General features: G+C 33.2%; 1 protein-coding gene across 2 annotated transcripts in view; it reads right to left on the bottom strand.

Moving 5' to 3' along the window:
* The window catches only part of LOC136029170 (uncharacterized), a 125666-nt gene that overhangs the window by 23505 nt on the left and 75224 nt on the right, over positions 1-26937 (bottom strand). For both annotated transcript variants that reach the window (XM_065707282.1, XM_065707281.1), the window contains exon 2: positions 16794-17069. In XM_065707282.1, coding sequence (XP_065563354.1) covers positions 16794-17049 — 256 coding nt within the window. In that variant the 5' untranslated portion in view covers positions 17050-17069. The remainder of the gene's footprint in view (positions 1-16793; positions 17070-26937) is intronic.

Raw genomic sequence — 26937 nt, 5'->3', positions numbered from 1 at the left:
GTCCAAGCTTACCAAATACTTCAGATATTTCAGCCGGTAAGAAGAATAACCTAAACAACTCTACTAAAAATACCTGCGAGTTCAAAACTATTTTTGTTTTGATATTCTTAGCGTGTCAACTATTTACTTAAACAATACATTAAAACAGTTTAATTAAAGGAGTACGGGAATTTTGCCTTTTCAGAATTTGACACTACTCTACAGTTGCACGGTGCTGGAAAAGATCAAGTTGTGAACGTCTCATCTAATCCCATGTATTTTTTAAGCAAGTCGGAGATTTACTTCTCTTAAACGAAAAAGTAAGCATACGGCTAACAAAAACTGATAGTGGCAGGTGACAAGACTTGTCTACGCTTTTACAGCGCTAGATCACACATCTTTGCCTTAACTCCGACATAGTCTGTTCATATCAATAGTAGCCAGTGCGACGAGTTTTGTTTACCCAAATCGCTTACAGCCCAGGTCTGCTGCTGCAAAGTATTATTAACAGGGTGTTTATTTTCAAGTCTTGACGAAATTGCGCTCATAGGCAGCTCTAGTACTTGAACACCAGGGTTGAATACTTTCATCAAAAGGTTATATACCAATAATAACTGATATACTGTCTGCTTCCAAAATCCTTCTCAAACTGATTGTCTGCAGCTGTAAAGTCGATTTGGATCACCTTCGATGCACTTAAAAAGTGACATTTTCTGTAATTTTGCTTGTAGCCAGTGCCATGGGCTAAGCTGCTTCAATACGTTTTGGACCATTAAGATTTCAATGATCAATGTGAGCCAGCCAAGTTTTGTGTTGTATTCAATAGCTTTCCAATCATAACGAGGTTGTGAATGAAGTGTACCCGTTTGCCTGATTTGAGTTTAGTCTTTACTTTTCTTTTTTTTGCGATAATAGCCCAATTTTTCAATTCCAGTAACAAAGTTTAAAATGGCAATGTTCTGATGACTCATTGCATCCTCAGTACAAATGATGAGATTGGGACGAAAATGAAAGTGGCAGTCAAGAACGGTCTTAAAGAGAATTTCATGTACATCTTCTGAACTGATTTCAGTTTTAATCTCATTTTCGGTCTCTCTAGACTTGATATATTAGAGAAAAACTTTTAAATCACGAAAAACAGCAAACACTAATACCCTGATTTTTTATCCCCCTCTGACTTCGCATAGGGCAAAAATAGGGTATATTTGACTGAAATGAAATTCCGATGTCATTTCGGATTTTCCCCTGAGTAGAACTAACAGAAAACGATCTTTCTATCCAGAAAACCTAATAAGAATTGAAATTTTAGATTCCCCCTTCTATTTGGGAGATTTCGAGAGATTTTGATTTGTTATTAAGACATTTCTTTAAACATTTTGATGCCAAAAACAAAGCTACAGCTGCCAAAACTAAGCCTTTTTGAGGAGTGGCAGATGTAACTTATGTTTATTTAAAATCCCGCTCAAGAACTAGGTGGTGGACATTATTGCAGGTAATATAATATCTTCGGAGAACATGGGCACATCCTCGATTTTTCTTTGGCTTCAAGTAAGTTTCCTAAAGCAATGATCAATTTCCTTGACCAAACACTATCAAAAGTTTATTGTTTGCTTTTACATAGCCAATCATTTCAATTTGAAAAAAAAACGAATCACCAATAATAAACATTATTAAAACTAAAGAACTTCACCAAGTGTAATACGTTTAAATTGATGAATCTTCTTGATCCACGGCAATATGTTGTAAAGACAGAATATTATTTAAAAGAAAAGGGAATAGTCAAATGGGAATAGCACATTTGAAGAAATAGCGTGCCTCTAAGATTTTAAACAGCACAGAATAACTAGCAAATCTTGGGACGCCGTTTTTATAAGAGACGGATAGATTGAAAAGGAAAGTCTTGGATGGGTCAGTACTTATAAGCTACGCATATACTTATACGCCATCCCTGGTCATAACACTTGTAATTTACATAATAAGATTGCCTTCATGTTGACACGGTCGAAAGCATAATTCAATGCAAGTTCAAATACAAAAAGACACAATCAGAATTCCAAAAGTATATTATGAGCAACTCGAGCATGCTAAAAAAGGCAAAGAAATTCAAGAAAATAAATGGTAAGTATAATGCCTTATGTGTAAAACCTACGTTGCAAAAATTTAATTTATTTTTTATTTTCTGCTTGATTGGTTAACAAAATAAAGATAAATGGCAACAAACATATTTCTTTTTTCTTTTCATGGATATTATTAGCCAAATACGACCAAGGTTCCAGTCCGTACTTGGGCTACTATGGCAACTCTAATCCAGCATAAAGATAGATACTGGCCCGTGATCACCATTTATTTTAAAGACTGCGTGACTTTTGAGGAATAAAAGCAGAATAGTAAATATATGATCTGGACCACTCATCAAGTCAAATAAATTTAACCTTGTTTTAATCAGATTTGCACTATTTTATACAAAAATTTCCACCATTTTAACAATTTTCATTCCCACCATTCAAAACAAGAACAGGTCCTAGGAAATAAAATTTGGTCTCATTTTTATTCTTTTCATTAATTAAACACAAGTTCTAGACACCACCTAGATAACCCAATCAATTTATCCCATTTCCAATTGAATTCATGCCATTTTAAATTAAAATTTTCGACATTTGTATAGTTTTGCAACATGAGCATTTATCAAAACAGGCCTTGTGATATTCAGGTTAATGATATTCCACTTTTCTTATACTACAGATAAAACATAATAATTTAATAATTAGTAAATAGTTCGATATAAATATCAAATAAATTATTTTATCTTTATTTTTCTTTCAATAACCCTCAAAGTCATACCTTTATATAAATTTTTTAATTTCTTTTCAAGGTCAGCTGCCTTAGAATCAAAACCCTTAGGTGCAAATAGATCAACAATTTCACCATTAATATCAATAGTAATAACAAGTTTATTTCCATATGTATTTGTAACATATTTCATTCCTGTAATCGTATATTTCATTCAAATGTCAAAATTTTCTATCCTAATATTTTGATTACATTTATTTCACATTTTCTTTTCGCTTAAAAGTTTTTCCATCTATTTGTTATCAGTTTCATTAAGCAAATTACCAAAATAATTTTCTTTTTTATTATCTCTGGCTTTCTTCCCAAGAAAATCTGTTATTCTGATATGGGAAGAAATACAAATACGCGTCATTTGCAACGTTGACAGAATCCTGTCAAATGAAACAAAAAAATAATTTATAAAGTCTCTTTGCAGGCTGGGATGACCCAGTTGGTTAAGTGATCGACTGACCATTGGATGTGATCCAACAATTTGACTCTCACTGTTATATGGTTAGCAGTTAACGATGTCAAAGCAATCAGACCAGGTGGCCCAGATGGACGAGTAAAAAGCAGCCAGCTTCCCTCAAAACCAAAAAACAGGTGGGGTTTGCCTCAGAACCCAGGCTGATTTGAGACCAACAACACCAATAAAAAATTGATAATATTCTGGGGGAGGGGTATTGCAAAAAATAAATTTTATTTTATTTAATTTTTAGTTTATGTATATTCTATTAGTTTATCAATTGCAACACATAAGGAATAAACAAAGTCTGCATGCCGTGATGGTCTAGTTGGTTAAGCAATCGACTGATCATCAAGTGTGATCCAACAATTCGACTCACTTTTACGTGGTGTTGCAGTAGACGATGTCAAAACCCTCGAACCAGAACCCCAGATCGAGGAGTAAGAAGCAGCCAGCTTCCCTCCAAACAAAAATCCCTGCGGGGTTTGCCTCAGAATACAAAACAAAAAATTCGAAAACAGCCTGGGAGAGGGGTTTCGAGAAACAAAAATTAGATTTTCATTTTTATTTAATTTTTACTTTACGTATATTTTATTAACTTATCTATTGAAAAAATGTAAAGAATTTATTTGAATAAAAAATGGATAACAGCATGAGGGAGGGGCTCTGTTCTTTTTTATTTTTATTACATTATAGATAAATTTTGAATACCATTTCCTTTATCTACGTTTTGGGTTCTTATAAATAAAACTAATTCATAAATTAAAAATTAAATAATAACCAGCTTCTGTAATAGAGCTTCAACAAGTAAGACACGATTGCGTCAGAAACCTGTACGCATTTTGCTGTTGAAGAAGAATCTTCAGGTAATGATACGTTATTTAGTTAGATGGCATATGAGCAAGATATCACGTTTATAGCCTTAGAAAAAAGATGGTTTGCATTAATAAAGTTTTGGAGAATATATATCAGAAAGTAAGAAAGGTTTTAATTATGTATTAAAATTTACAGACTTCACGCATATTTATAACCATTTAATTTTACCTGTTTCAAAAAAATTTTCACTAGGAAAAACAAATGTAATTCCGTAATTCATTTTCTCGTTTAATTACTTCTTCATTAATCAATTCACTTGATTTATGCATGGCAAACAATCCTAAATAGAATGAATAAGCAATTTTATACTCAGCCTTTATTTCTGCAATTCTTAGATATTTTTCATGTATTTCAATCGGAACTGTCCCAAGAATCAAGGAAGCAAGGGGTAACATAGCAAAAGCATATAAACCCGATACACTAAATATAAATTTGGATACTACGAAAGCATTAGTAACATTTCCATAATATTCAAAACTTCTGAAAAAACAAACAATCCCTTTTCTAATTCTTCTTCCATTTATATTTGAAAATAGACTTTAAGCAAAATTCTTTGGATCCATTGCCTTAAATCGTTTTTTATATAATAAACACACAAATGACCACAATTAACATCGTTAAAATTTTTAAGTAGTTTTCGAAGTCTTTAAGTAGTAGACTATTTCATTTCCCGGTTGAATTCCAAAAAAATCATGAAATTCTTCAGATGATTACTTGGGAGTCCAATGCGTCCCAGGGGATCCAGTACAGTCATAATTGATAACACCTCATTCTTTAAATTACTTAGTAGGTTATCTCGAGAAAAAGAGGAATGGGAACTAATTCATTTAATATATCAAAATTTTTCATTGGTATTATATGATTTTTGATTCTTTCTAATGTTCCCAGTTTTTTGGAGGCGAATATTCTTTGAAATGTGAAATCTCAAATCCAGCAACTTCTCTGAGTCTTCCATGTTGTTTAAGTACTTTAACCCCTTATAATTCTATTGTCTTGGGTCTATCAAGTTTTTGGGAGCTTCAACAACCATTTCCGATTGAGATATAACAATTGTGTGTACCTGGTAAAGTTAAACCTTGACGTTTCGGTAAAGTCCCCGGTAATATTAAACCTTCGCCTGTAGCTTTCGGAGAATCAGTAATTTTATCAACATTTTTATTTCTAGGATAAATATAAATTTTTCTTTCCAGAAATATATAAAGTTAGTGGCAACATGGAGGAAAAACAACAAGTAAAAGATATATCAACCAATATTAGGAATAATCCCAAGGTACTTAATAATGAGGTTAATAAATTAACACAGTCGTCAGGTAAATTATCAGACCAAATCCCGCTAGATCAATGGTATGTACACTTTACCTCAGTATTTTAATCCAACCTTACATCAACTGAATTGAGTTATCGTGAACTTTTTCGTAAGCATTTTGTTCAGCTGAACCGATATAAAAACCTAGTCTATATTTCTCCGTCTTTGATTTTGACTGTTAATCATATAAACCTGTAACACTTTGTGCTGTTAATAGTAAATTATTTGACAATTTTTTACTTCCATATTTAACAACAAAATGTGATGTGGGGGTTCAACAGTTGGGTTTTTGAAGTGATGTAGGGGTTCAAAATGCACACGCAATTATTCTATAAATATTGGAACGCCAACTTAAGATTAAAAACAATTATTCGTTTGTGAAGTTGATGTTTACAAAGTGTTTGATAGTATGTTGCATAACCACGCTTTTATTGCCACTGTTGAGTGGTGGGGTGAACCTATTTATAGGCCTGTGTTTGGCGGGCTGGCATGGTAATTCATCTGTGAGAATTTTTTCGAGAGGTTGACTTTCAGACCGAATTTATTCACGTCATGCAGTTAAACAAGAGTCAGTTCTTAGCCACCTTACATTTAATAACGCTATTAGAACAGTCGCACAATTCCTACCCCCCCCCCCCTATATTTGATTGAAGGTATCGACATTAGCCACTTATCCTATGCTGATGATATTTTGTTGTTCTCAGATAATTTAGTATAAATTCACAATGCAATTAATATATTACACTCATATCAACGAGAGATGTGATTAGAGATTGAACCTTCTAAAATAGAATTCCTTGTGGTGAAAAATAAGTGATATACAGCATCATTCAATTAGGGTGGGATCACTGAATATTCTTATTAAAAATTCCATTAATTACCTTGGGTTGCCTTTTGGTCTGTCAATTAGAGCTGCACGGGGGGTTGGTGTTATCATCTGTATTGGAAAAACTTAGGAAAACATATGGCCTTCTAGTTAAGGTCAATAGTCGTTTTGATAAACAAACACTAGATAAAATTTATAATTTAATGGTTGCACCTCATTTATTCTTCATTGTTCTATTTATGAAGTTTTTGAGTAAAATAAGTGATAAAAAGCGTATCCACGTTTACTTTTTGCAGTTTTGTAAATATTTTCTTGGAATTCCACTATGGTTCAAAAATAGGTATATCATAAAAAATTCGGAAGATTTGATATTACTGCTAAAATGAATCAACAATACGACCGATTCCTTAGACGATCTAGAGAAAATAGAATAAATTTCTTCCTTAATTGTTTCATTCATTGGAAAAATAGTTTTGACATCATTTTTTTTGATAAAATGGATATTTATACGCTATGTTAATGGGCACTGTCTTATTAGTTATGTTAATATTTATGCGCCATGTTTTGAGAGTGTTTTTAACTTATGTGAAAAAACTATGACCTACTTATTTTCATTAGAAGTATAATTTTAATATTTTTAAGTTCATTTCAAACTACTCTGTTTACATCTTTCGTATGTATAGAGGGCAAAAATAAATTATTATTTTTGTTATTATGTGTACCTAAAGTAGTTGCACCACTTGTTAGAGCAGTTTTACCTATTGCAGGTGCTCAAGGTAATAAAGTTTTAAGTAGGCCACCATTTTGAATTAATTGATCATATGACATAACTATATAGACATCTTTATTCTTTATTTTTCCTTATTCAATTTGTTCAATTTGTTTTCTATTTTGCAATAATTTAACAGGTTCCTTACCAACAATTGTGTTTTCTATTCGAATTCGGCGATTTCTCCTTTATCAAAACATTTGTTTATTTTTTTATTTTTGAAGAGGGGATAAATGAATTGTGTATTATATAAAATCAGCTTTTTTATTGATTTCAAACTTATCAAGAAGAGATAAGAGCGATAATCTTGGAGGTTTTTGAAGTAATCTTTTGTAGGATAGATCAATATCACATCCTTTATTTACATTTTCAATCTTAGTCACCTGTCATTTATGAATTATTAGTTTAACAGGTCCTCGTTCATTCCCTTTTGCATGCGTTACCCACACTTTACATTTTGTTTTTCATTGAAAGACGTTTTAATTTTTGTTTTTGAAATTCTGATAAATAAATTGTAGACTATCCCATTTCTTAGTGAATTATTCTTATATATAAAATTCCAATGTAAGGATTTTCGTAATTCTCTTTTCAAGAAACTTCAAAGGCTTGATTTTTACTTCAACCTTCCTTTCTTGCTCTGTTGAAATTCTTATTAGGAACTTTTTCAAGTATATTTATTCTAATATTTTCAAAATTGTCTAATCGTTCAGATAACTGCATAAGGCTCCTCGAGTATACCTATAAAGTTGAAAATTAACTGCATGTGCCTTATTGTTTTGGTTGGCAACATTTCTAATTCTTCTATTTTTTGAATTATTATCTTCTATTGTTACTTTTGAAATTTTCTTCACTTATAGTCCTTTGTCATCAACTCTAGTCAATACATTGTCAGGCAATTTATAAATTTTAGTTAATCTCTTAATATCCTCACTTAAATACTGATTTGTTAGAACTTGTTGGATAACAACTTCACGCTTGAAATTATAAAAAATTTGTTTCACCTTGTTAATTTATAGCATCTTTCTCTAATTTTGGATCACCTTGATTAGTTAATTGTTTCAATTGTAGATCAAGATATCCATAATCATGCAGTAATCTGATATCGTTAGTTGTATACTTCCAATATTTACTTCCTAAGCTTCCAAAATTGTTCACTTAGTATACATAAATTTTAATAAGCGAATATCCAAGTTCTTTCAGTACTTGAGAAATCCATCATTTGTTTTCAAATCAACTATTAAAGACCCATAATTATTTGTTTCCTCATGAAAGTAGTTGATAAATTTTTCTTTTCGTGTCAAATGCATGGTTTTGTCAGATTTTATCAATTTCTTTTAGATTTCAACACTGGAAACATTAAAAACTAGTTACAGTTTAATCATATAATTTTAGATATAAGAAAATACTCTGAGAAATATAAATGATTGACGTATTTCGTTTTCTGCCTCTCACGAATAAATCTTCAATTTCTTCTGATCTTTTTCTGTAACAAAATCGTAAACGATAACTAAATTTTGATCCTTAGGATCTTGGTCATCTACATCAATGATATCAATTTTATCATTACTCGCCAAAAAAAGATACATGTTGGTTTTATTCTTCCAAGGCATTCATGTAAATCGTTAAATATATATATTTTCTTCTTCAAGATCTTCAGTATTCAGATTATTTTTTTGAAAGTATTTATAATCATAAATCAAGTTCAAGAGAAAATTGGTTTTACCACATCCAGAGTTACCACAAATCAATATTCGAAACTGCCATTGAGATGCTAGCAAATGTTTATTATCAAAATAATCTTTATTTTCCACATACATATACTTTAATAGGCGCTTTTCCATCCATGTGCTTGGTAAAATATTTTGGTACGTAAAATTCAACTATGAAGCTGATGGCTTTGAAGCTTATAGCTATGAAGCTTATAGCTTATAGCTGAACTTCATAGAATTATAGCTTATAATTTAGAGGTATTAAATCCCCGAGGTACCGTGTTTATTTTATTTTTCAAAACCTTTCTTTTAGTGTCATTAAGGTGTAGAGCTTTTTTATTTTGTTTTTCTAAGAACCTTCTACGCTTGTTTGCTCTTAAATTAAACTGAGTTTCTGATAAGCTTTCCACGTTTCCGAATAAAACATCTTTTTAATTCTGTAAAGTTGTTTTGATACCTTTCATTATTTCTTTGCTTTGGTTTGATTGGCACTCTCTTTTAAATAAGCATACACATTTGATGTTAAACCTACAAACTCTAAGATTATTGTTCTAGATAATTCATCCTTAATTATACCTATCACGTTTTTTATTGACAAATAGGGAAGTTATAAGCTATAAGGGTTATCTTTCTTATAATTTAAGAAATCGAATTTTTCTTGGAGGTCAGCTTTAATGTCTTCATTAAAATCCTTAGTTCGAATGTCATAAATAGAGCTATCCGTATCCATATATCATAAGTCAATTTTTTCACTATATTTTGTGCCAATGATTAAAAGTATTTGTACATTTTGTGGTTGTAAGAAAAATTGTTGTTAAGAAAAAAAGCGATGAGCGAAAACACTAGATAAAAGGAAGTAGTATATGTACTGGCAAGAGTAGCGTAGAAAACAAACTTTTAGAATTCTATTATTCAAACTTTTCAGGGATTGACAATTTGTATAAGAAATCAAAAGAACATGATTTCACTGAATCAAAAACTAAAATAAAAATAGTTATTCTTTATACTATCCAGCTTATCATACATTTAAAAGAAGACGCACTTACATTCATAGAATTGATGATAATTGGCAAACAGATTTTGAGGATATGCAGCAGTGTCAAAGTAAAAATAATAATTCTTATTATATTCTTACAGTCATCAATTGGTTTAGTGAATATTCTTGGTTTATTCCTTTAAAGGATAAAACCGGCAAGGAAATTATTAATGCTTTTACAGGTTTATTTAAAGATAGAAAACCTGAAAATTACAAACTGATAAAGGTGAAGAATTTGTTATGAAAAGCGTTCAAATAATTTTAAGAGTCGTTAAATTCAATGGTTCTCATCTTAAAGTGAATTGAAAGCTCATATTGTTGAACGGTTTTATAGATCAATCAAAGAGAAATTAAGAAAAAATTTTACTCATAACAACACAAAACGTGGGATGTATGTATTACCCTCTTTCATTGACAATTATAACAATTCATATCATCGATCAATTTAAATGAAACTAATAGAAGCGAGTAAAAAAGGAAATGAAAACAAAGTCTACACTAATTCATTTTCTGATGTCGAAGCTCAAAAACCATCCATAAACAAATTGAATGTTGGTGATTTGTTTAGAATTGTTAAAAGTAATGTTTTTGATAAAGGTTACCTACCAAATTGTACATTTGAAGTGTTTCAAATAGCTGCTGTCAAACATACAGCCCCTATAACGTATGATCTGTCAGACAAAACTGGTGAACTCATTATTGGTGGTTTTTAGGAAACAGAATTCTCGAAAGTTATTCAATAGAAAACTTTCCTTCTATAAATGGATTCTATAAAGTTTAATAAATTATTAGCGAGTATAGTGAAAAGTAGAGAAATACAAAGAAATACAATTCAGAAACGTTCATTAGAGCAAGCTGGATTTGTTACTATGCTGATAAATTGGGTGCTCCAGTCGTTGAAGCAGAAAATAAAAATACAAAATGATTACAAATAAATTACATGCAACTGACATAAATTTAAGAAGACGACTACGACCATTGGATCAATTTCTTGGCATTGCATTCAGTCTAAAAGCAAGCAAGCAATCAAGCTCACTCAAATCAAGTTATTTTACTCACGAATAAGCCAAATTTCATTGCTAATGTCAATTCCAAGATAGATAAAGAGCTTTTGAGGGAAATCAATAAGGAATATGACCGTAAGGAACCCAATTTTGAAAGATATAGTTTTTATTTAGGAAATTATAAATATATAAGAGGCAATAGATGAATCAGGAACACTGAATCAAAGATAACGAGGAAAGATTAAAGGTGTAAGATCTAGTGAATTAGAAAAAAAAGTCTCAGCTCGTAAAATCTATAGAAGACGGTTAATATCTATTAAAGATAACTTTGATTCTATACAACCTCAGCAAGGAACTGGGATTTACACGAATGCAAATGATAGGATCGAAAAAATATATAATTTGCTAGGTAGCAGAGCTTCTGGAAATACATCTGATGGAGTGAGAAGTGAAGCTATTGACTTGCTCGATTCCTTATTTGAAAATGAAATTACAAAAGAAAATGACTATAATACTATTTACAACAACTATCTCAGAATTTGAATTTTATGAAGAATAACATTTTTCTAATAAATAGTTTTGATTATTATTAGTGGTAACAAAAGTGATATCGAACAGTCTTATTCAAGTAGTCCGACCACGTTAGATCGAAACACTGTTAATGAAAAAGCTTCTCAATTGAAACTAAGGTACTCATGGGGTAATATTAAAACCCTATTTTGAATGGCCTAGTTTTTATTTAGGGAATTATCAATATTTCAAAGGCAATACATGAATCAGGAACAAATAATCAAAGATACAGAGGAACGATGAAAAGTGTAAGATCTAGTGAATTGGAAAAAAGTCCCAGCTCGTAAAAATCTACAGTTGATGGTTAAAAACTATTAAAGATAACTTTGATGTTAATCTTTATTTATAAATTTTGTTTTAATAGTGATTTATATTGTATTTTAGGACTTGAAAATGAAACTAAAATAAGTAGTAAATATAATGAAGGTACTAAAGTTCATAATATTACAAGAATTTTTGATAAAATATATATTCACTGCTCATTAGTGGATAGTTCAATTTTGAATGGATATACAACCTCTGATGTGATCTGGAGTTTTTCTCCAAAAACAGAACCTGGAACACTACTCTGTGAGATTCTTATAGAATGGCAATATATTCCAATCAATTGAAACGAATATGTCTGATCAATTAGGTTGATTAATTGATCTGAATAGAGAGAATATTGAATGTTTTGGATTTGAAAAAAGTTTAATGAAATTATTTAATACAATTTATGCATATAACATGTTGATCTATAATAAACAATTATTGTATACAAGACAGTATGGTAGCGGCATTGGTTGTTTCTATAAGAATATCGTTAATTCTCAGTTATTCAAGACGTCAATAAAAAAAATATAAAAGATGAAGTTCGTCCCGTTTATAGCAATATGATTAAACCTTGACAGGAAAAATTTAAAAATAGAGCGGCTGAATATGGAAGAGATTGGATAGATTATTATTAAAGAGAGTTAAATGATTTGAGATCTTTAAAATATATAGTTCCAAATAATAAGAGATATTTCAAAAAACATCTTGATGAACAGAGGAAGGGCTAATTGAATGCAATAATTTAGGGAAAAGACTTAAACTACCTCCCCGGTGATGCTCTGTTCGACACCCTCAGTGACAATCGAAGATCCGCCTCCACTACTTAAAAATCTTTTACGGTTTATATAATATTTTTTTCTGTATACAAATCGCAGTGAATCAAGTTGTTGTTCCTTATTGAGAAATATTTGAAAAGCCTAATACTAATAATTGTACAACCAAAAATGAATATACAGAAATTACAGAAAACACTGTAAATGTATCGAAACAATTAAACTACTGTTTCATTTTAAAAGATGGGAATCTTGGATTTTTTCCAACTGAAAGCTACCTTTATGTAAAAATGAAAATACCTATATTGGAAGGAGTAAATGTGCGAAATGATGATGGAGCAACTTTAAAAAATAATGGATTTAATTTGTCCAGAAATACTGAAAATATTATCAGTGAAAAATGTACTAAAGGTATTGATTATATAGGTGTAACAACTATTCTTAATAATTTACTAGAATTTTTAGATGACAATGGTCGAAGCGCAGCTACTAATATGTTCTGCTATAAAGATAAAACCCAATCCTTTGATTCTTTTGAAGCAAAAAATGAGTGTGAAAACACTTTTACACCTGTTGCATCAGGTACTGGAACCATTACAACAAAACAAAATAACGCTTTGAATACAGAGGCACCATTTGGGCCAAATCTTGGGGTGGGAATGAACTCCATCTTCCCCCCCCCCCCGACTCACTTCGTGTCTCGTAAGAAAACAATTTTTATTGGGTTTTGGCAGCACATCGATCGAATATTCTACGTAAAAATGCATTTTCAGTACCCGTATGTTGCTTTGAAATGTACTGTAACCGAATGTGGAACTCAGCCACACTGACCTCTATTATAACATCGAAGATCACAATCAACGAGGTTAAGTGATTAAACTGAAACTAGAAAATTCAACCAGACTACAGGCTGGCCTTCCTCAGCGAGAAACTTTCATATTTAAATAAACCATACATCGGTGAAAGTGATCTTCATTAACCTGCTGAGGGTTGTAACCAAAATCTTGCTTTTCCTTCAGCAGAAATCTTTCGGATCAATCATATTTACAAAAAGGAAAAACAAAACAAGAGAAAAAAAATATTACAACACTCAAGGTAACAAGGGGAACCGCCGAGGTTTCATCTTTGCAAAATCGTCAACAAGCTGGTCGTAGTCCAATTTTTTACTAAATCCTTCTCTGCAAACATCAAAACGAGGTGACTGAGACGATTGTCTCCTGTTGTAGACTGCAGGTAGTTTTTCACTATTTATAGGCTTGAAAACAAGCGCTCTTACTTCTGAGTAAGCCACTGGTAATGTCTGAAGATGGTCGACAATGTCTTGGAATTTTTCTTCTTTTTTTTTCATCCAGCAAGAAACGCTTGGCAATACCAGCTTGAGATTCAAGAAGAATGTCGTCGATATCCAGCTCGCCGTAAAGAGCAGAGAAACGCTTGAGCAACTCTGTGTCCATAATCTTTGTCAAGCTTGGACCCAAGGCTTCGAGTGTGCTCAGCACCGGCAAGTTATCTATGAACCTTCTGTTAAATTCGGCTAGTAGACGGTCGAAAGTCTCGGAGTACTCTCGCTTCATTTCATCCGCCAAAGTAGTAGTCCCATTTCCAGATTGGACGAAGATCTTTCCTAGCGTCGAAGTTGTCACAAATTGTTTCAGATGCTTGGTGATATTTTGAGTTCTAATGCTAATGGCTATTAATACCTTTATATTTACCTAACTTAAAAGCTAATAGGCTTAATGATGTAGTCTTCTACTTCTCTCTGTGCTCTCGTCTTTAGAGTCTTACGGTAGCATTGGCGTACAATCTGGGGTTCAACCGGTAGAGGATGTCAAGTGTCTCTAACTTTCATAAGGTTTATGTGTCGAGCACAAAAATGTTTATTTGCACATATGATATAGTAAATGTACATAAAACGAGGACAGAAACAGAATAAGAACTGACTCGAGTAATCTAAAACGGTGGCTTATATTCACTAATACAAGGAAATTAAACATCGAAACATTTGACAGGAACTGACCTATTTTAATCTGTCAACTTAGAGGAATTACTGCAAATATTCGGAATTCATAACATTAATATAATCACCTAGGAAATGGGCGTTTGACAAAACTTGACATTTTTATTATGAATCTAACTTACTTTTAATTAATAGCAAATAGCGTAATTACCCCAAGGGTCGTCAGGTAATTACGCTTTTTGGTTAATAGGCGTGCAGCAATTTCAAATCAATTGAACAGAATGAATTATGTTGGACATAATGGATTATTATGGCCGGCAAAGGGCCCTTTGTGGTGGAATCTCGGGCCCCCTGGAAAATCTGGGGTGGGCATTTGCCCACCCCAGATTTATCTGGAACAGTATATCCTTTATTTTGTTTTGATGTTTCAAAGCCTGAATCAAATATTTATCGGAGTGGATTAACTGCTGATATAGAATTAAAATTTCATTAGATCAAGTACCAGCTAATTTATATAACATTTACTGCGTGATATTTTCTGAAAGAAAAGCAATCATGGAAGTCATTGATTGCAAATTATATGTTAATATACAAATTATTTTTGATTTGGAAATTTGTTTCATAAAATTATTTACTAATAGATTAAGAAATATAATCGAACTGTCAGGAAAGAATATTTAGACATTGGAATGAAATACACGATTACAGGAATGAAATGCGTTACAACTACATGTGGATATAAACTCATCATTACTACTGATTTTAAAGGGGAAATGGTTGATCTATTTTTATCTAAGCGTTTTGATTCTAACGCAGCTGATCTTGAAAATATATTAAAAAAAACTAGATAAAGGTATGATTTTAAAGGTTACTGAAAGAAAAAATAAAGATAATACAAATTGTTTAGATATTGATATCAAACTATCCATTAAATATTAAATTACAACATTTTATCTGTAGTATATAAAAAATGGAATATCACTAAATTTTTAATTAAAAAAACCTGTTTTGATCTTGAAGCTCATGATGCAAAATTATAAAAATATCGGAAATTTTTATTTAAAATGGTGTTAGTTCCATTTAAAATACGGTAAATTGATTGGGTGATGTAGGTGGGGTCTAGAACTCGCGTTTGCATTGTGAAAAAGAATAAAAATGAGACTAAATTTGATTCCGAAGGACCTGTTTTCGTTTTGAATGTCAGAATGGAAAATTGTAAAACTTCTGGAAATTTTTGTTTAAAATAGTGCAAATTCGATTGAAAAGGGGGTAAACTTAATTGACTGAATGAATGGTCCAGAATATACATTTACTATGCCACTAATAAATGCACCATCATGGAGCATTACTTCCTCAGCAACTGGAAAGCACAGTGTGAAGTTTCTTCTAAATATTTAAATTGATAGGCTATCTTGAATTTTCAATTGACTCAAATTGGTCCTTTTTGGGAAAAAACAGTAGTTTGGTGACACAATATAGTATAAAACACCCGCTTCCACGCGGCAAAACCTTCATGACTCCTTAAGAAGGAAACTAAATCTGCTGATTTTGGTTAAAACGAACCGTTTCAAATAACCTTTTGAAAAGAAAATCAACATTTTTATTAACATTTGTGTAGATAGGAGCTTAAAGCCATTTGACGTGAAGAATTTGATTGTAAAATCTCCAGTAGGAGCACTTGTCTCGCTTAGGTTGTTTCCCCCTTTGTCGAAAATCCAGCAGATTTCTTAAGGTCGTTGCTTCAGATACATAATTTTCTTAAAAACTTGACGAATTTTATGTATTTGAGATCAACGAAAAATGAATATGTAAATATTGCTGTAAAATTCGTTTTCATGTTCATAAAAATCACTTCTTTGATACTCGCACACCGTAAAAACTTTAAGTATAAATTGAAGGTGAAAGCTTTATGATTTTGGGGCAAGTTAAAAACCAATAAACAAAATAGAAGATGTAATATTATCTGCCTGTGAATGAGTGAAACAACCTGGAATATTTCCACACAAACATAAACGATAAATTTTTTTTAATTTACATTATCAGTTCTTGATTAAAAATGTAAGAAACAGTAAACAGGGTAAAACACATCCACTGGAATTTTTTACGTTTTTCTTCCTGAATTCTCTGAAGTACCATGACACTGTTAAAGGTGTATTATTAGTTTTTGTGACATAAACATTAGCAACTGACATAACTGTTTTCAGATACCTCAAAATTTCTTCAGTACAACAATCACCAAGCTGCTGCATAAAATTTAGATCCAAAGAGGTAGTTTCACAAAGTATTCTCCCCCAATGCATAAGTAGCGTTACTACTACTACTAAATAAGATAAGAGACGATTTCCTAAGGATAAACTAGAAACTTTTAAGGTTGTTCTTACCCTTGGCATAAATACAGTGGAATATATAAGAACTTGGCTCCTCTGGTATCGATAATACTTCCTCTTCGTATTCATCAACTTTTAGTTCAGCAAAACTATAAACGTCATTGGAACAAGAAGTATTGGGTCTGTATTTCAATCCATATGCATCTGGAAATGCATGCTTCAGAGTTGTTAATTTCAGCTTAAGTTCAAACCAACAGCCAAAAATTGGCAATTTAAGACATTCTCCTCTTCCTTGAACGGTTAGGTCCATCTTTGTTTTAAAAGTTCTGGCTAAAAGTATAAGTGCAAGATAAGTTAAGAATTTAATAACAAATAAATACGTCAGCCTACATATGCAAGGCGTTTCTGCAACTACTAGTACTAGCACTATTACTACTACTAGTACTACTGTAGTGAGTACTGCCAAGGCTAAAGATATTAAAAAATACGTCTAAGGAAGCGATGATGGGAAAGCGGAAATAAATCAAAAGATTCAATGTGTATGCACGTTGCTGATACAGGCATATCAGTAATTTTTGAAATGGCTTACAATATCAAGATGAAACTTCCAGGGTATCATGAGGAGGATGATCAAATGAAAAAAGGCAACATATACCTGCTACAACTGCTGTTAATTTTCTTATGCTTATGTTAATTTTTGCTTGTATTGAATTAGACTCAGATATTTAGTTTAACTCGGTCCGTATAGGGTTGAATCTATTTGTTGATTGTGATTATAATAGTTTTATACTTGAAAATTGAATATTTATATTTCTGCTCATTTTTGGTTTAATGAAGTTCTTTATGTCTCTCTGAAAGACTTACTTTGTGAAGTGAGTTTTTAAATTAGCCAAAAAAAGAAAAGAGTAGCAAGAGAGAATCACTTTAACCCCATGTTAACTCCATGCTAACCATGTTTAACCAATAGGTATGGAAAGTGCAAAAGTGCACTCCAACTTGAAACAAGAGCTGATGGCTCATATGGCACTTGTGACAAGGTCGGAAGAGCAAAGAGCCAAGAGCTCATATGGCATGAGCTCTAACAAAATTCTAAGAATCAATAGATTGATTTAAAAAGAAAATCAGTTGCTTAATGCCGGTCGGGATTTAAAATAACAGCTCTGAGACACAAGGTCCTTCTAAATATCAATATTCATTAAGATCTGCTCACCCACTCGTAAGTTAAAAATACCTCATTTAATCTAATTTTTCCTCTCCTTTCAACTCCCCCAGATGGTCGAAAACAACTTTATCAAGTCAATTTGTGCAGGTCCCTGACACACCTATCAATTTTTATCGTCCTAGCAAATCCAGAAGCACCAAACTCGCCAAAGCACTGCACCCCCCCCCTAACTCCCCCCATAGAAAGTGGATTCACACAAGTTACGTCAATCACATATCTACGACATTGCTTATTCTACCCACCAATTTTCATTCCGATCTCCCCACTCTTAGCGTTTTCCAAGATTTCTGGTTTCCCCTCCAACTCCCCCAAATGTCGCCAGATCTGGTTGGGATTTAAAATAAGAGCTCTGAGACATGAATGCCTTCTAAATATCAAATTCCATTAAGGTCTTGTCACCCGCTCTAAGTTAAAAATGCCTCAATTTTTCTAACTTTTTCCGAATTAACCCCCCCCCCCCCAGCTTTCCCAAAGAGAGCGGATCCAAAAAGATTATTTAAATCACGCATCTAAAACTTGTGCTTATTCTTCCCATCAAATTTCATCCCGATCTCTCCACTCTAAGTGTTTTCCAAAATATCCGGTTTCCAAGATTTCTGTTTCCCCCTTCAAACCCCCTCTGTCCTTGGATCCGATTTGAAATGAAAATGGAGCATCTGAGACATAAGATCTTTCTATATATCAAGTTTCATTAAGATCCGACTACCCAATCGCAAGATAAAGTAACCTCAATTTTCACGTTTTCAAAGATTTCCAGTTTCCCCCTCCAACTCCCCTCAATGTAACCGAATCTGGTGAGGACTTAAAATAAGAAGCACTAGATCTTAAAATAAGAAGCTCTGAGGCACCAGAACGTCCTAAATATCAAATTTCATTAGGATCTGATCACCCGTTCGTAAGTTACAAATGCCTCATATTTTCTAATTTTTCTCAATTCCCCCCAATGACGATAGATCCGGTCAAAAAATAAAATAAAAGATCTGAGTTATGAGGTCCTTCGAAATAAGAAATTTCATTCAGGTACAATCACTCCTTCGTAAGTTAAAAATACCTTATTTTCCTGATTTTTCAAAATTAACCCTCCTTGCAACTTCCCCAATGACAGCGGATCTCTTCCAGTTATGTCAATCACGTATTTAGGATTTGTGCTTAGTTTCCCCACCAGGTTTCACATCGATCCCTCAACTCTAAGCCTTTTCCAAAATCTACCCCAAACTCTCTCAATGACACTGGATCTAGTCGGGATTTAAAATAAGAGATCTGAGTTACGAGGTCCTTCTAAATATGATATTTCAGTAAGATCCAATAACTTCTTCGTAAGTTATTATGCACCTCATTTTTTTAATTTTTCAGAACTAACCCTCCCCCTAACTCCCTCAAAGAGAGCGGATCCATCGCGGTGATGTCAATCACGTATCTAGGACTTGTGCTTAGTTTTTCCTCCCCTTAATATCACCGGATCCGTTTAGTATTCAAAATAAGAGCTCTGATGCACAATATCCTTATAAATATGAAATTTCATTAAGATCCGATCACCCGTTCATAAGTTAAAAATGCCTCATTTTCTTCAAAATTTTCAGATTTAACCCTACCCTCAACTCCCCCAAAAGAGAGCGGATCCGTTACAGTTATGGCAGTCACGTATCTAGGACTAGTGCTTCGTTTTCCAACAAGTTCCTTCCCGATCCCTCCACTATAAGCGTTTTCCAAGATTTTAGGTTTTCCCCCTCCAACTCCCCCTAATGTCACTGGATCCGGTCGGGATTTAAAATAAGACCCCTGAGACACGATATCCTTCAAAATCTAAAATTTCATTAAGATCTGATTGCCCGTTCTTAAGTTAAAAATACCTCATTTTTTCTAAATTTTCCGAATGGACCATCCCCCCACTCACCCCCTTCCCAGATAGTCGAACAGGGAAACGACTATTTTTGATTTAATCCTGTCTAGTCCCTGACACGCCTGCCAAATTTCATTGTCTTAGCTTATCTGGAAGTGCCTAAACTAGCAAAACCTGGACAGATAGACCAACAGACCGACAGACCGACAGAATTTGCGATCGCTTGGTTAATACAAAGTGCCATAAAAATTGGTTTAGGAGGAATTTTCAGAAAAGAACTTATTCTGACATGATACAATTAAGTCATTTAACAAGTATTCCTTGGTGTTGGGGCATGTAGAGAGTTGAAATATAACGTTTGGAATAAAAAAAATGTGTACTCCAACTTGACAAAAAATAAGTTTATGGGGAATATTAAGAAAAGAACTTGTTCTGAAATGATGCAAAAAAGCCATAAGAAAAGTAAAGCTTGGCGTTGGGGTATGCATTTAGTCAAAAACTATTGTTGGGAGTGAAAAAGATACGTACTCCAACTTGAAATAAAACGGAATTAAGAAAAATATTAAGACAAAACTTGTTATGAAATAATATTATATAGCCTTATGAAAAGTACTGCTTACTACCCATATTAACAGTGAGACCTGTAAAGCTGACACATCTCTGCAAACCCTTTCAAAAATTCGTCACTTCAGGTGCAACACCCTAAGTCTTTTTTGGGCGTACCTCTGCTACTTACACCCCATACTTAAATACGCCTATCCCGCCCGGGGCCCGTAAATATTACGAACCGCCTATCTAATGCAGGAACTGGAGTCAGTCCAAAAACGGGCACCCAGGATCATCTTAGGTAACAGAGACATTTCCTACCGCGATGCCTTAGCAACCATTTAACTTCAAAGTTTGGAATTCAGTTTGGGTGACCTTATCCGGAGGTTTGGCAAAATGCTGCTTTCTAACCCTACTCAACGTGATATTTTACCCCCAGAAGCCCCGACAGTCAGCAGTACAAGACAGAAGCTAAAACTTGCCTGTGCCTGCTGGAACAAACCGCTACCCCAACTCTTTTGTCCCTTTTTTATGTCGTTATATAATGGTGCATAATAACATGTTTTGTATTTCAACATCAAATTAGCCACTTGAGCTACGATTGTTGTTTTAAATAAACCTTTCTCTTCCCTTTCTCTCTTTTGCTTGGTATTGGGGTACACATAAAATCGAAAAGTAATGTTGAGAGTGAAAAAGATGTACACTCTAACTTCGAAAATAGGTTTGAAGGGAATATTAAGAAAAATACTTATATTGGAATGACAAAATAAAGCCTTTTGATAAGTATTGTTTGGTGTTAAGTTATGCATAAAGTCGGAAAAGAATTTTAGGAGTGAAAAAAGATGTGTACTCACACTTTTTAAATGGGCTTAGGAGGAAAATTAAGAAAAGTACTAGTGCTGAAATGAAAAATGTTGCTTGGTGTTGAAGCATGAAGAAAGTCGAAAGCAATGTTGGGAATAAAAAAAAGGATGTGTACTCTAAATTGAAAAAAAAACATGTTTAGGAGGAATATTAAGTAAAGAACTTGTTCTGAAATGATACAATAAAGCCTTTTGAAAATACTGCTTGGTGTTGACTGTTACATAAAGTCGAAAATTAATGTTGGGAGTGAAAAAATATGAGTATTCCAAGGTAAAATAAGGTTTAGGAGTATGTTCAGAAAAGAACTTGTTTTGAAAAGAATGTGTTCAAAAATAAACTTGTTCTGAAATAATAAAACAATCCTTTTGAGAAACATTGTTTGATGTAGGGATACAAACAAAAGTGTGTACTCCAGCTTGAAAAAAAGTTTAGGAGGAATATTAAGAAAAGAACTTATTCTAAAATGATACAAATAAAGCATTTTTAAAATATTGCTTGGTATTGGGGTATGCATAAAGTCAAAAAGTAAAGCAACGAGTAAAAAGATGTGTACTCCAACGTGAAAAGATGGATTTAGAAGGAATATGAAGAAAAAAACTTGTTCTGAAATAATACAAATAAAGCTCTTTGAAAAATATTGCTTGGTGTTTCAGTGTAAGAAATGCCGAAAGTAAGGTTGAGAGTGTAACGGGTGTGTACTCAAACTTGAAAATGTGGGGTAAGAAGAAAAGTTAATAAAAAACTTATTTTGAAATAATGAAATAGAGCATTATGAAAAGTATTACTTGGTGTTGGGGTAAGGTAATGTTGGGAGTGAAATAATATGTGTACTTCAACTTAAAAAAAAAACAGATTTAGGAGCAAAATTAAGAAAAGAACTAATGCTGAAATCTATATATATATAAAAATAAGTTGTTTGTGTACTGACGTCATTTTGTCGACTGTCGACTGACAGTCATGTTTGATGTCATTGTAACGATTGAGCATTATGCCGTCATGAAGTTATTTGTCGGCTGACGTCATGTTTGTCGACTGTTTATGACGTCATTATAAGTATATAAGAAGGCCTTTCAAAGAGAAATTTTTAATATAGATCTTAGAATGACAGAAGAAACAGCAAAGGAAGCTGCTCAAAGAGTTAATTCAAAGCGAAATTTCAGTATAAATCCTACAATGGCAGAGGAAACAGCCGAGGAAGCTGCTCAAAGAGTTTATACCAAAAGGCTTGCGGCTAATAGAGAAAGTAAGAAAAGAAAGCATGTCGAGGAATCACAACAACAACGTGAAAAAAGGCTTGCGTCTAAAAGAGAAATTACCAAAATAAAGCGTGCCGAGGAAGCTGAAGCTGCTCAAAGAGTTAATTCAAAGAGAAATTTTAGTATAAATCCTACAATGGCAGAAGAAACAGCCAAGGAAGCTGCTCAAAGAGGTAATGCCAAAAGGCTTGCGGCTAATAGAGAAAGTATGAAAAGAAAGCGTGCCGAGGAATCACAACAACAGCGTGAAAACAGGCTTGCGTCTCAAAGAGAAATCACCAAAAGAAAGCGTGCCGAGGAATCACAAGAGCAGCCTGAAAATTTTCGCCTGGTATTCAGGTACAGCCCAGTTGATGATTATAGCTTGGGTAAATGTGTTCAAATCGGGACAATCTCTAAAATTTGTCCCTATTGTAAGGCTTTGAAATTTAATGGTGAAACAATAGGAAAGTGTTGCACCTAAGGAAAAGTTATAACTCATTGATGCTACGATGCCCTACAATATCCTATCATTTTTTGGGATGGAGCCGACGGCTATCACTTTAATATTAAATTGATAAATCCAGCCACTAACAAAGAAATGGATAAGAAATGCAGCGCAATGAAATATTATGCCTATAGATTAATGATTCGTCATTTATTACATTTATATATAATCAATCTTGGGATTAGATACAACAGCTTTTACATCCTGGACAATCGCTGGTTCATAGAAATTACACACCGGGACACCGGAAGGGCACATAGGGGATATATAAATGACGATGGGGACACAGGGATTATTCGATTAGCAAATACCATCAACAAAGCCCAAGGGAAATCATTAGAAAAATGCGGTATAGATCTGACTACGGATTGTTTTCCCATGGATAATTATATGCTGCATGTTTAAAAGTCGGTAAACCTGACAATCTATTTATATGCACAGACAATGGGGCAGCGAAGAATATTGTATATTCGCAAGTTTTACGTAGTTAAAAACATATATATATATATCTATCTATATTCACAGGTGGGACACAGGGACACAACTATAATGGCGCGTAACTAATTTGGTGCGTAACGACTTACGCACGCGGGGGAGCTAGGGGGGCGCGAAGTGCCCCCACCAATTAGGTGTGTAATATACTAACAGCTAGTAATATAATAAAGTCTTATGAAAAGTATTACTTAGTGTTGTAGTATGCATAAAGTCATAAAGTAATGCTGAAATAATACAAATAAAGCCTTTTGAAAAGTATTGCTTGGTGTTTCGGTGTGCAAAAAGTCCAAAAGTAAGGTTGAGAGTGTAGAACGTTTGTACTCCAGCTTGAAAAAAAGGGGTAAGGAGAAATATTAAGAAAAGATCTTTTTCTGAAATAATAGGATAAAGCCTTATGAAAAGTATTACTTAGTATTGGGGTAAAATAGTGCTGAGATGAAAAAAAAATATCGAAAAATTATGTTGGGAGTGCAAAAATTAGCACTCCAGCTTCCTCATAAACCTGTTTTGGTTTATTTTGGTAATCAAACAGTTCGTGGTAACGAACTGTAGTAAGGAGCAACCCGGCTCAATAGTAACCAAAACTCTAAAAAACAGAATTTTGATACCAATAGTTACATCAACAGAATTGATATTTAATGCTGATTTTACATATATAAGTTTCATCAAGTTTAGTCTTACCCCTCAGAAGTTATGAGCCTGAGAAAATTTGCCTTATTTTAGAATATAGGGGGAAATACCCCCTAAATGTCATAGAGTTTTAACGAAATTAACACCATCAGATTCAGCGTATCAGAGAACCCTATTGTAGAATTCAAGCTCCTATCTACAAAAATGTGGAATTTTGATTTGTTTTTTGCCAGAAGGCAGGTCACGATGCGTTTTTTTTTTCTTTCTGTCTTTTCAGTGGCGATCTTAACGACCCAGTGGTCTTAAGATTTTGCAAGAGAGCTCATTCAAACGGAAATGAAAAGTTCTAGCGCCCATTTTAAGTAACTTAAAAAATTGGAGGCCCATTATTTTCCCCAAGTCATCGGATAAACATTCCGAGATCGCTATTTTATTCAGCATAGTTGAAAAACCTTATAACTATGTCTCTGGGGACGACTTACTCCCCCCAGTTCCTGTTGGAGGGGCTGCAAGTTACAAACTTTGACCAGTGTTTACACATGGTAATGGTTATTCTGCAGTGTACAGACATTTTCAGGGGGATTTTTTGGTTGGGAGGAGGGGTTGAGAAGAGGGGGTTATGTAGGGGGAACTTTCTACGGAGGAATTTTTCATGAGGGAAGAAAATTTCCCTGAAGGGTGCTCAGGATTTTCTAGCATTATTTAAAAAAAAACGATGACAAAATAAATATGAAAAGTTTTTTCAACTGAAAGTAAGGAGCTACATTAAAACTCAAAACAAGCAGAAAAATTACGCATATAAGGGGTTCACCTCCTCCTAATACCTCACTCTTTACGCTAAAGTATTTTTAGTAATTTCAACTATTTATTCAACTGCCTTTGTGATTCAGGGGTCATTCTTAAGAAATTGGGACAAAATTTAAGCTTTAGTGTAAAGAGCGAGGTACTGACGAGTGGGCGAACCACCTCATATCTATCTATTTATATATATAAAAATAAGTTGTCTGTGTGTGTGTGTGTGTGTCTGTCGAGTGACGTCATGTTTGTGTGTCGACTGACGTCATGTTTGTTGATTGACGAAATTACACACCGGGACATCGGGACATCTATATATATATATATATATATATATATAAATAAATTGTCTGTGTGTCGAGTGACGTCATGTTTGTGTGTCGACTGACGTCATGTTTGTTGGACAGGGAATATAAATGACGACCAGGACACTCAAAGAGAAATTACAGACCGGGACACCAGAACACAAATGACGACCGAGACAAAAATGACGACCGGGACACCGCGACACAGGGAATATAAATGACGACCGCGACACTCAAAGAAAAATTACAGACTTGGACACCGGGACACAAATGTTTTACGTAGTTAAATATATATATATATATATATATATATATATATATATATATATATATATATATATATATATATATATATATATATATATATATATACATATATATATATATATCAATATTCACAGGTGGGACACAGGGACACAACTACAATGGCGCGTCACTAATATGGCGCGTAACGACTTGCGCGCGCGGGGGGGGGGCTTGGGGGGCGAGAAGCGTACCCACCAACTAGGTTTTGGGGTGGCGCGAAGCACCACCCCAACAGCTAGTATGTAATAAAAAAATACGAATATAGAATTTCGTTACGCAAACTAATTCGTAAGTTACGTATATCTTTTACTAAGGAAAACTTTCGTAAAAAACTAAAAGTTCTAGTCGCCTCTTTAAGTAACCAAAAAATTGGAGGGTAACTAGGCCTTCTCCCCCGCTCCTTTTTTCTCAGAATCGTTCGATCAAAAGTATGAGAAATTCACTTAGCTAAAAAAATAAATATGCAAATTTCGTTTTAATTATTTATCTGCGGAGGGCCGAAATCAAAACATGATTTATCTCAAAAACGTTCAGAAATTAAATAAAAAACATGTTTTTTTAACTGAAAGTAAGGAACGACATTAAAACTTAAAACGAACAGAAATTACTCCGATTACGAAAGGCGCTGTTCCCTCCTCAACGCCCTGCTCTTTACTCTAAAGTTTTTACTGTTTTAAAACGTGAAGTTTGGAGAAAGAGTCGAACTTTTGCGCAAAGAGTGGGGCGTTGAGGAGGGAACAGCCCTTTCATATACGGAGTAATTTCCGTTTGTTTTAAGTTTTATTGTCGCTCCTTACTTTCAGTTAAAATAAAACTTGTTTTTTTATTTAATATTAAGTAAAGAACTTATACTGAAATGATATCATATGAATATTAAGAAAATAACTGGTTCTGAAATAATACAAATAAAGGCTTTTGAAAAATATTGCTTGGTGTTTCGGTATGCATAAAGTCCAAAAGTAAGGTTAAAACTGTAAAATGGGTGTACTCCAACTATAAGAAGCGGGGTAAGGAGGAATATTAAGAAGATAACTTAATCTGAAATAATACAATTAAGCATTATAAAAATTGTTACTTTGCTCCAACTTCCTCCTTTACCACAACAGGTTTAAGAGGAATATCAAGAAAAGAACTTATACTGAAATGATAAAATTTAGCCTTTTGAAAAGTACTGCTTGGTGTTGGGGTGGCCATAAAGTCGAAAAGCAATGTTGGGAGTGAAAAAAAATATGTTCTCCAAATTGTAAAAACAGGTTTAGGAGGATTAATAATAAAATAATTTGTTCTTAAATGACACAATAAACAATTTTGAAAAGTATTGCTTGGTGTTGATATATGCATAAGGTCGTAATATAATGTCGGGAGTAAAAAAATGTGTACTCCAATTTGAAAAAAGGGATTTAGTGGAAAATTAAAAGAAAAAATTGTTTCGTAATGATACAAATAAAGTCC

This window comes from Artemia franciscana, chromosome 7 (genome assembly GCF_032884065.1).
Source record: "Artemia franciscana chromosome 7, ASM3288406v1, whole genome shotgun sequence".
NCBI classification, from domain to species: domain Eukaryota; kingdom Metazoa; phylum Arthropoda; class Branchiopoda; order Anostraca; family Artemiidae; genus Artemia; species Artemia franciscana.
Note: the sequence above shows the minus strand (reverse complement) of the source record. Positions and strands in the feature narration are given on the sequence as shown.